The sequence below is a fragment of the Schistocerca serialis genome, chromosome 6 (genome assembly GCF_023864345.2).
Source record: "Schistocerca serialis cubense isolate TAMUIC-IGC-003099 chromosome 6, iqSchSeri2.2, whole genome shotgun sequence".
Lineage (NCBI taxonomy): Eukaryota > Metazoa > Arthropoda > Insecta > Orthoptera > Acrididae > Schistocerca > Schistocerca serialis.
In genome coordinates, this window is record NC_064643.1 from 389,077,685 (window position 1) to 389,089,787 (window position 12,103).

Sequence of the window (12,103 nt, forward strand, 5' to 3'; positions counted from 1 at the left end):
TTGAGTACAATGACAGATGTGCCAAAGCACTACCCTTTGTCTACGCGATACTACCGCCATCTGTATATGTGCATATCGCTTTTCCATGACTGTCATCTCATTGTAGATAATTTCAGTAGTACGGACCGTTATTATGAAACGTGAGTTTCTCCAGAAATCTTCACATAACTTACGGGAATATAGCCGGGTGACGTCTTCGATATTTCAGCATAGCATTAATTCTATCCCTGTGTTTCTTGACAAAGGAGAGAGTGGGTTTCTCGCAGAATTGAAGCAAAAACCTCCATCTTTTAGTTTATAAGGTCATTCTTTGGTTGTGTGGTGGCTCTGCAAACCGAGGCTTTAAATTCCCTTGCTCAGTGCTTCCTTCCTCCATTTGTGCCCCTAAAAAATGACGGTCTTCATCTGTTGGCGGTTGTCGAAGACGTCACCCGGCTCCATCCTCGTAAATTACACTGATGAAAAAAAAGAAAAAAAAACATCGTAACACCAAGAAGCAGTTGTATGACATTAACGGAAGTTGGTATCCGTGTTTCTACATCAGGAAGATTATGTCTATTCAGATTTCGCGCTAGACTCATAAGAGTGGCGCTAGTAGTGCTCGTTTTCCCCGCGTGCCGTTCGAGAGTGGAACGGTAGAAAGACAGCTTGAAGGTGGTTCATTGAACCCTCTGCCAGGCACTTTATTGTGAATAGCAGAGTAATCACGTAGATGTAGATGTATGACGGTGTAGATTAGGTTTGCTTTAAATAAACGCTGCAACGGCCGTGAGCTTTAGTTACCTTTGAGACTGGACGAGGTAAGTTGATGCTAGTCAAGAATACCTTATTGGGACAACGACGCGATTATCAACGCGTCACTGAGTTTGAACGAGTTCATGTAATAGGGCTACGAGAAACAGGGCGTTCCTTCTGCGATATTGCAGAGAGACTTGGCATTGAACGTAGCTCCTCTGTACGATTGTTGGCAGCGGTGCTCACAACAATATACGGTCGCAAGAAGACCGGTCTCCGGACGAAAACATGACGCTACCGCGAGGGAAACCATAGTTTGAAAATTTGGGGTGGGGGTGGGGAGAAAGGAAAGCAAAGGGAAGGGTTTACTGATGTCAGCTTCATCGGGAAATCACGCGGAATCAGCGGCGACGTGCGAAAACGTGTGCTGGACCGGGATTCGAACCCGGGACCTACTGCTTACTAGGCGGGTGCATAAATGAATGCGCCATCCGGGACACAGTGCTATCACAACTGCGTGGGCTATCTCGGCACGCCTCAAGGCTGACCCACACTCCCACCGAACACCACCTATTCGGACATGCCCGAAAGAACAGACACCACACATTCATATAAACGAAGATGATCGTGTTCGGTGCGTGCCTGTGACGCTTCGTACGTAATCATCAGCAGCAACTTAATTAGCACTGGCAGTGTTACAAATAGGTCAATTCAAGGACAGCTCCGAGCCAGACACTCTGTGGCGTGCATTCCACTGACCCCAAACCACCGCCATTTCCGACTTCAGTGGTGTCAAGCGAGAGGTCATTGGAGGGCGCGTTGGAGGTCAGTGGTGTTTCCTGAAGAAAGCTGGTTCTGCCCAGTGCCAGTGGTGGTCGTGTGTGGGGTTAGGAGGGGGCTAGTTGACGATATGCAACCAGCCAGTCAGTGCTGACATGTTGTTTCGGCCTTCTCGATCACCAGATCTGTCTCCAGTCGAGCACATATGGGACATCATCGGACGACAACTTCTGTGTCATCCACAAACAGTATTAACCGCCCTTGTGTTGACCGACCAAGTGCAACAGGCATGGATCTCCATCCCACAAGCTGTCATCTGGCACCTATACTAAATATTACATGGACGTTTGCATGCTTGCATTCAGCATTCTGGTGATCACACGCGCTATTAATGTACCGGCTTTTCACATTTGCAGTGGCAAACTTACGTTAACGTAAGATCTTGCAATGTTAATCACTGAAGCATGTTACCTAGACAAATGTATTCCCGAAATTTCAGTACTCTAAATTCACTTCCGTCAGTGTGTTTGGAGAAGACTGTTTACAATATATACAACTAAGCTAGTGGATGTCGGAAGCTCCATGACGTTCTTCGTGCATGATGCGGTTGTCTGTAGCAAGATAGCAACCCCAGGAAACTGTAGCAAGACCTGCAGAGGATTAATAACTGGTGTAGGGACAGGAATGTGAACCTGAACTTAAATAAACGCAACTTGTGCAATAATTACACCAACATTGACGAATCACTGGAAACAGTAAAACATGCTCGAGTAACCATATGGAGCAACCTAAAGTGAATGACTATATAAGACCGACTGCAGGAAAAGCAGATGCCGGGTTGAGATTCAGAGGAAAAATCTTAGAGAAATGTAATTCGTGCACGAACGAAGTGGCTTACAAAATCTAATTCGACCGAAGATTTAATAATGCTCATCTGTCTAAGGCCCTTACGAGGCAGTGTTAATAGAAGAGATAGAGAAGGTCCAACGTAGAGCGGCGCGTTTCGTCACGGGATCGTTTAGTCGACTCGAGACCATTTACGGAAATTCTCGACAAACTGCAGTGTCGGGACATTACAAGAGATGCGTCGTGGATTGCGGAGGGGTTTGCCATTGAAATACCGAGATAGTATGTTCCGAGAAGAGTCGAGCAACTTATTACTTCGTCCCATGTGCGTGTCTCGAAATGGGCACAACGAAAAAAAATCTGAAAAATTAGACCTCATAGGGAAGTTTACCGACAACCTTTCATCCAATGCGCAGAGAAACAGGAACAGGGAAAGGGGATTGGGTGGAAGGGGCAGCAGATGCGGTACCAGAAGTACCCTCAACCACACACCGTAAGATGTCTCGCGGAGTATAGATGCACATGTAGACTTCTTGCAGAACAGCAACAAAGTACAGACACAAACAATGGACGGAAGGGGAATTTAAAGGTCAATGACTCTTCGGTATCCTGGTCATTAGGAACGTACGGGCTGCTAAAAATGAATCATTCATTTTCAGAGTTTAGTATTTACAAAAGTATTACATGAACAAATACCGTTGATGCATGAAACTCACCGAGTTTCCATTGCGTCCATCAACTGGCGTTACTAGTGCAGTGCCCCGACGAAAAGGCGACAAAGCAAGAATAGAGTTTTTGTATTGGTATATGCGAGATACTTAGCTGTTGTAACTGTGCAACGTACATTCAGGAAGAATTCTGGAAAAGAACCCCACGTAAACAGAGATCTGTGAGTGAGTTGGAATCGTCAGTTAAGAGACCATAGTTGTCGCTGTAAACAGAAAAGTACCGGTCGACAAAGTGTGCCAGATGCAATCGTACGCAGTCCAAGAAAATCGACAGTTCGCACAAGGCGCGAAATTTGAAAACCTTAGTAAACTGTGTGGAAGATTTTGCGACGACGGTTACGTTTCAAAACTAACTGCCTGTAACTCGTGCAACAGCTACAACCGGAAGACAATAGCCGGCACCTTCAATTTTGTATCACAGTTCAGGTAGCACTTCAGGGTGAACATTTGGCCTTCAAGCTGATCTTCAGCGTCGAAGAAACCTTCCATTAATCACCACAATGTAGAGTGCAGGGCACTGAAAATCCTCATGCAGTTGTGATGCATGAACGACATTCCCGAAGGCTAATGTTTTCTGTGCAGTGTCACAGTCGAAGCAGTGTGGGCTGTTTTTCTTCTATGAAAAGACTGTGACCGGTGCCTCTTACCTTGATATCTTACAGTTGTAGTTATTCTCACAACGAACTGCTGATTCCGAGAGTTTCATTTTACAACAAGAAGGAGCACCTCCTCATTGGAGCACAGATGTTCGTCGCTACTTCAACGACGAACTTGCGCATCCCTGGATTGGGCTTAGTGGTGAAGAGATGTACCTCTGTTCTCTTTGACTCCAGACCACCTGACGTAACGCCTCGAGACTTTTTCCTTCGGGGAAGAGAGAGAGAGAGAGAGAGAGGGGGGGGGGGGGATGGCATGTTTACGTACCCCTAGGGCCAGAACACTGGAACAGTTCAGAGAACGCATCAGTCCTGCTGTGATGCCCATTGACAGGATGTTACTACACAAGAGAGGATCGAACTTGACTACAGCTAAGATGAGTGTTACTTCACCAGAGGGGCACTTATAGAACACCTGTAGAGTGAAAAATGCGAATTTGGTGGGGTTTCCGGTTCTATTCATGCATCAATCACATTTGTACATGTTGACACTGGAAAATATAGAGCTTTGAAAACGAATGAACCATTTATAGTAGCCCTGAAGATGTAGCTTGAAATGGACGTGGATGGAGGTAGGAAGAGGACGTGAATTTGGTAGAGGAAACGCCTCGATATTTGGCTTGAATGGAAAACAACGACAACCAAGCCAGGTGCGGGTTTTAGCTCAGTCCATCCAGAATACTAGTCCATTGAATTAATGAAAAGTCAGCTCCATCTTCTTCGATTAGAAAGGGAAAGAGATGACGTCAAAAATATCAAGTAAAATCAGTATTAGCGAAGGCAAAAGAAGAACTAGATGTTGGAAAGCGCAGCCCTTCTGCAAGGAAAATCCCACACAAGACGTTGGTGCGATCAGTTCTACAGTAGGAATATTATTTGAACGTTTGGAGTCCTTATGAGTAGGCATGACTACAGGTATCGAATTAATTCAGAAACGCGGCGCTATGATTCTTATAGGTCAGAATTACCCAACCAAAAGTGTAACAGAGATGCTCGGGGAACTTCAGTCGGAATCTATGGAAGAAAGAGGACATAGGTGTCGGGAAACAATATTAGGTAAACTTAGAGAATGTGTATCTGAGGTAGACAGTGTGTCCATTCTGCTGCCACTGTCATGTATCTCGGGTACGGGTCATAAGAATAAGAGAAATTAGGCCGCGTACGGAGGCATATACAAGTCCTGTCACATTCCTCTCGTTCAACATGCGAATGCAGTAAAACAGAAACTCGCTAATACTGATACGTAGTCTCCTTCGCCAGGCATTGTACAATGAGTTGGTGGTGTAAAGCGGATCTATAGTTCGAATTAAATAACTTTGTGATTGAAATGTAGAAGTGGTGGAGGGGCGTCACAGCTGTGCGCGGCCAGCCGGTACGCGGAGGATCGGACATGTTTGCGCGACCTTGCGATGACAGACGCCTCACGGAACGACTCACCGTGTTTTGGTTCACTACTAGGTTTCCGTAGACATTCTCCAAGCGCCTATGAATATCTGTGATGCCCTGTTTTCCACTAAAAGAAACTCAATGACAGCTCTCTGCTTGGAACGCACCTTCGTTACAGATGCCATTTTGAAGGATACTAAAGCGCCGCCACCTATCGGAACTTTAGAAAACTATAGGGGTTGAAGCGGGAGTGTGCCACGACGTCACACAACAAATTTCGCATTTTTTCAACCGAAACTGGCCGAGAAAAAGAAGTTGTGCATTACTTTTTGGGCGCCCCTCGTATAAAACACAGGAAATACCTTCAAACTTCAAGAGATGTGAATACTAACGAGTAATCAGTTTAATAGCTTCTGGTCGAGAAATATTGGCACTAAATATTTACAGAATGGAAATGCTGGTAGAAGCCGACCTTGGGGAAGATCAGATCGGGATCTGGGAAGATTCAGGAATACGTGAGATGGGACTCGCCCCATGACTTATCGTAGAAGATAGGCTGTAGAAAGGCAAACCCTCGTTTATACCATTTGTAGATTTAGAGAAAGCTAATGGCAATTTTGACTGGACTACAATGTTTGAATTTTTGAAGGTAGCAGCGATAAAATAAAAGGAGTGAAAGGTTATTTACAATTTTCACAGAAACCAAACTGCAGTTGTAAGAGCCAAAGAACATAAAATGGAAGCAGTGGTTGTGAAGGGATTGACACAAGATTGTAGCCTACCTTTCATATTATTCAGTCTGTACATTGAAGAACAATTCAAGCAAACCAAGGAGAAATTTAGAAAAGGAATTAAAGTTCAGGGGAAAAAATTAAATCTTTTGAGATTTGCGGATGACATCGTAATTCTGTCAGAGATGGCAAAGGACTTGGAAGAGCGTTTAAACTGAATGGATACTATCTCGAAAAGAGATTATAAGATAAATATCAACAAAAGTAAAACAGGGGCAATGAAATGTAGTCGAGTTAAATCAAACGATACTAAGGGAACCAGATCAGGAAATGAGACACTCGGGGTAGTACAGGAGCTTCGCAATTTGTGCAGCACTGTTACTGTTGATGGCGAAAGTAGAAAGGAATAAAATGCAGATTACCAATAACAAGAAAATAATTTCTAAAAAGAAAGAGAGAGTACTTGTTAACATTTAGCAAAAATTTAAGTGTCGGGAAATCTTTTCTCATGGTATATTGCGCACACCCTTGCACGGAAGTTAAACGGAGATGATAAGCTGTTCGCACGAGAAGCGAATAGAAGCACTTGAAATTTGGTGCAACAGAAGAATGCTATAGATTATATTACTACATCGAATAATTAATGATGAGGTACTGAATCGAACGGGAGAAAAAAGAAATTTATGGCACAACTTGATTAAAAGTAGGGAACGGTTGATAGAACACATACTGAGGCATCAAGGGATCATCAGTTCCGCAAAGGAGGGGGGGTGAGGGGTAAAAATTGTAGAGGACGATCTGAGCACGAATACAATAAGTAGATTCAAATGGTGTTGTTCAGAGAGAGGACACTTGCACATGACAGAATAGCTTGGAGTGGAGCATTAAACCAGTCTTTGGAGTGTTGACAACAACAACAGCGTTGTTTTTCATATGTAGAAATGGTATTTTCTGTACTGAAAACAAGCATGAATTCGCATGAAATGTTGATCAATATATCCCACATGCATAGAAATACTGGGGTATCGATGTGGTAGAGTTCGGTCTCTGTGTAGTACTTCCATTCCCTCGCGGTCTGTCAAGAAGATCTCTCCACTTACGTTCCTGTCTCCGGGAACCATTACGGCAGTGGCAGGGAGAATGCGGGTCGCCAGCTGCGCAGTGTAAACAGTGGCAGCCCACATTCCCTCAATGTGCGCAGTTACCGCTGCACCACGCGACGCGGCCGTGGAGAACGCAGCGGCGCCAGCGGCTCAGTTGAGTCTGTTACTTCGGGGCCGCTCACCCGGTTTTTAGGAACCACCTGTGATCACACGAGTAACGGAGTAGGCAGCCCAAGGCTCCAGACATCTGCGCAACATCTGAGAACTATGACCTGTATTCATTCTTTCGACTGGTTTGATGCCGCCTGCCATTAATTCTTTTCTTGTGGCAACCTCTTCATATCAGAGCGACACTTGCACCCAGCGTCCTCCGTTCAATACGATTCCTTGATGCCCCAGGATACGTCCTGTCAATAGATCCCTTCTTATAGTCATGTTGTGCCATAAACTTCTTTGTTCCCATTTCGATTTACTACCTCCTCATCAGTTATTCGATCTATCCATCTAGCCTTCAGCATTCTTCTATGGCACCACATTTCCGAAGCATCTATTCTAGTCTCATCTGAGCCACTTATCGCCCATGTTTTACTTCTGTGCAAAGCTACCTCTTAACAAATACCTTTAGAAAGGACTTAATAACAGTTAAACTTACGTTAAGTGTTAGCAAACTCCTCTTTTTCAGAAATGCTCTTCCTGCTATTGCCAGTCGGCATTTTACATCCACTCTGCTTCGGCCGTTACCAGTTATTTTGCTGTCCAAATTGCGAAACTGCCCCATTCTCTAACCAAAATACGGTCAACATAGCCTGATTTAACTTGACTGCATTCCATTACCCTTGTTTTACTTTATCGATGTCCGTCTTTCAGCTGTCTGTAATGTTGAGAAACAGAAGATACCCCATGGCGACAAGGCTTATGGTTCGAGGATAGTTTTCCTTTGTAAATGATCATAATCACAGAGTCATATATCTCTGTACTGACCGCGTTGAATAACATTTTCAGCATCTTGTATACCTTCCACTAACTGTAAAGCAGTCCTTATATCATGCATAGGGACGATCACATAGGTGTCAACTGCCTTCTCTGGTGCTATTTTTACCTGTCCACTGCATTTATTGCAATTGGTCAAGGTATGATATATGACGCCGATAATGCAGACTGAACTAGAGAATTTCATCACGTCTCATATATAAGTTAGGAACAATTCTGGTGGGTCGTACAGAGAAGAGGAATTAACGTGTAAGCTAAAGAGGAATTATCCTGCTGCCGGCCGATGTGGCCGTGCGGTTAAAGGCGCTTCAGTCAGGAACCGCGTGACCGCTACGGTCGCAGGTTCGAATCCTGCCTCGGGCATGGATGTGTGTGATGTCCTTAGGTTAATTAGGTTTAATTAGTTCTAAGTTCTAGGCGACTGATGACCTCAGAAGTTAAGTCGCATAGTGCTCAGAGCCAATTATCCTGCTGGAAGAGCACGTCACACTCTCCTTGGAGAAACGGCGATGGAATGGTCTGGATAATGTTTTGGGTGCATCTTCATTGTTCAGTGTTAGCTCAAGAAACATCGGAACTGTGCGATCTTTGTATCCTATAATACAATATGCCTCAAGCTGTCTGTTCAACGAATGACGCGGCACTCTCAAACGTCCGTCAATGACAACAAAGCAGGTTCTTCGTCTCATTGCTAAAACTAATTTTACACCAGGAAACAGTGGCAGATATAATCCGCTTAAACTCTGAGTGTGCCATAGATTCTAATTTGTTCCGCAGCTGTCATCCGATCAACAATGGCTGATAACAGGATATTCTCGCCCATCTTGCAGTCACTACGTCGTGTCCACCTCTAGCCAGAACGAACAACACCGTGCCCCTGTCTTGGTCCAACAACATCAATGCTGACACGCATGTCCCACGTGTAGGGAAATTCTTTAGGAGAACTGTCCAGCGTCGCGCATACCTGCAATACAAATTCGCTATAATTCAGTCAATTCCCCTACACCGACGTGGCATATCGACAGTGTTAACCAAAGTAGTATAATATCACTCTTTCAGTAAGTCAGATATGCTTGTTAATGACTCAGTGTGTATGCGGTATCAATACTGTACACCAATTAACCGTGTTTTTTTTTTTTTTGTTATTCATAGCATAAATTCCTTTTGCAGAAATGCTGCTGACATGAATATTAAAATACGGCCTTTTTTCTAAGAACCGGCCCGAATACCAGTTTACCTTGCTTTTTATTGACTTATTTCTTCTCGTAGATTGAGCATTCGGTTCCTGTTCTGTGACAATCCTTTAGCAACAGGTATGTGCTTTTATTTCCTATTGTTTGCTGTTTGTTTTCCTTGTATCGGGATTGACGAGACCAATTTCAGTATCTCATTTTTGTGTCACACTTTCTCTTCAGTTTCCTCCCATTACGACTAAAAGACCATCAGCGTAAGTGACTGCTTTCGTAAGTAAGTGCGTGGGCAATAGCGTGGCTTGTAATGACAGATTCTTTAGATATATCAGCGAACTTTTTAGTATAGTTGTCGATGTAGGTCCTGAACGACGGACATAATAGTTAAACAGCAATATTGTTTCGTGTTATACATTCTTCAAGTGACTTTTGCCAGAGACTGAAACTACACGGTATGTCAGCATTAACACTCTTCTTACTCTAACCAACGTTATTTATTAAAGAAGTTATCGAGTAGTTAAATATTTCTTCTCGAGACGTAATTGTAAAAATGGTCCACTTACGTTTCCTTTAAATCACGTTGTAGGCCTTTTGATCAGTATTTAGATGTCAGGCTGAGTTGTCGTTGTGTGTTTTGGCTGCAGGTGAGCCACAAGGCGGTGATCGGCCAGTTGCTGGACATCGAGACGCGGAGGGACCGCTCGCTCAAGCTGTTCACCATGGACCGCTACTACCTCATCACCAAGTACAAGACTGCCTACCACACCTTCCAGATGCCCGTCTCACTGGCGCTCTACATGGTAAGTCCATTCTAACATCAGGTCGCAAGTACCGCTGCTTTTTATTCGCTAGAGAATGTAAACTGCACAGGAAAATTATATATGAATGCTTGATGTCTGTTCTTTCGCACACGTCGGAAAGAACAGACGACACGCGGAATCCGCAGCTCTGGTACATGTTATGTAAATTGAAGGTGAAGGGGGGGGGGGGGAGAAATGAAAGCGAAGGAAAAATTGATGTCAGCTGTATCGGAGCATTATGCGGAATCAGCGGCGATGAGAGAAAAATATGTGCCCAACAATGATTCGAACCCAGGATCTCCTACTTCCTAGATAGCTACATTAAGCACTGCACCATCTGGACTCATTGTTCACCGTCACTGCGTCACGGCCGACCCACGCTCCCACCTACCACCATCTATCCGCAGTGCCCGTCCACGTTCTCCATGCTCGCTACTTTGAATTCCCGCAGAAGGCTGAACATAATTGTGCAACTGTAGTGAAGGTGCTGGACTCAATGCCCACTGAGAGGAATCAGTTATAAAGGGAGAACATTAATACAACCGACAAACTGCAGGGACAGATTCCTGACTGGAAATGGAGGAAAAAAAATCTACATCTACATGGATACTCTGCAAGTCACATTCAAGAGCCTGGCAGAGGGTTCATCGAACCACCTTCACAATTCTCTATTATTCCAATCTCGTATTGCGCGCGGAAAGAATGAACACCTATATCTTTCCGTTCGAGCTCTGATTTCCCTTATTTTATCGTGATGATCGTGCCTCCCTATGTAGGTCGGTGTCAACAAAATATTTTCGCATTCGGAGGAGAAAGTTGGTGATTCGAATCTCGTGAGAAGATTCCGTCGCAACGAAAAACCCCTTTCTTTTAATGATTTCCAGCCCAAATCCTGCACCATTTCTGTGACACTCCCATATTTCGCGATAATACAAAACGTGCTGCCTTTCTTTGAACTTTTTCGATGTACTCCGTCAGTCCTATCTCGTAAGGATCCACACCGCGCAGCAGTTTTCTAAAAGAGGATGGACAAGCGTGGTGTAGGCAGTCTCCTTAGTAGGTCTGTTACATTTTCTAAGTGTCCTGCCAATAAAACGCAGTCTTTGGTTAGCCTTCCCCACAACATTTTCTATGTGTTCCTTCCAATTTAAGTTGTTCGTAATTGTAATACCCAGGTATTTAGTTGAATTTACGGCCTTTAGATTTTATTGATTTATTTTGTTACCGAAGTTGGACGGATTCCTTTTAGCACTCATGTGGATGACCTATACTTCACTCTTACTTAGGTTCAATTGTCAATTTTCGCACCGTACAGATATCTCTTCTAAATCGTTTTGCAATTTGTTTTGATCTTCTGATGACTTTATTAGTCGATAAACGACAGCGTCATCTGCAAACAACCGAAGACGGCTGCTCAGATTGTCTCCCAAATCGTTTATATAGATAAGGAACAGCAAAGGGCCTATAACACTACCTTGGGGATCCTATGAACTCGTGTCCTGAAATGCGTCATTGCCACGGTACATGGCGCTGACGAATAAATATTCCTCTTACCACGTGCCGTGTGTTCCTTGTCTGTTGCAGGCTATGTTATTGACGCAGCGTACTGTAAGCAACAGCATGATCCGGTATTCAAATAGAAAAGAAGTCGAGATGGTGTTTGTGTGCGGTCAAGCTGATGGAAACGGTCGAGGGGCAGCACGGCTGTTCCTAAACAAGTACCCTCACAGACAACAAGCACATTACAGTACATTACAAGCCCTTTTTGGACGCTTGAGTGATAATGGGTCCTTTCAGACAGGCGGTGGATTGTGGGTACAGCAGATTTGGAGACAGAATTGCTATGATATTCAGACAAACCCTAGTACAAGTTCCCGGCAAGTGGCCCGCAACACGGTGTAAACCAAAGTATGATCGTGTACCCTGCATGACAACCGCTACCATGGAGGTCACTTTGAACGTCTGTTGTGACGTGGATACGATGTACCTGTGTACCGTGTTTCGAGACGATTTTTCGTCGTTGTACGCGCATACCGTCCATTTCCGGACAATCGTTCATATGACCTTTTTTCCTCCATTTCAATTCAAGAATCCGTCCCCGTAGTTTGTCAGTTTTATTAATGTTTACCCTGTAGATGAATGCGGATAGGTGGCGCTA

The 12,103-nt window shown here is 44.2% G+C and overlaps 1 protein-coding gene across 1 annotated transcript in view; it reads left to right on the forward strand.

Annotated features, from left to right (window-relative positions):
* LOC126483801 (farnesyl pyrophosphate synthase-like) overlaps positions 1-12,103 on the forward strand; it is a 284,194-nt gene that overhangs the window by 195,844 nt on the left and 76,247 nt on the right. Inside the window, exon 5 of the mRNA XM_050106981.1 lies at positions 9,790-9,945. Coding sequence (XP_049962938.1) covers positions 9,790-9,945 — 156 coding nt within the window. The remainder of the gene's footprint in view (positions 1-9,789; positions 9,946-12,103) is intronic.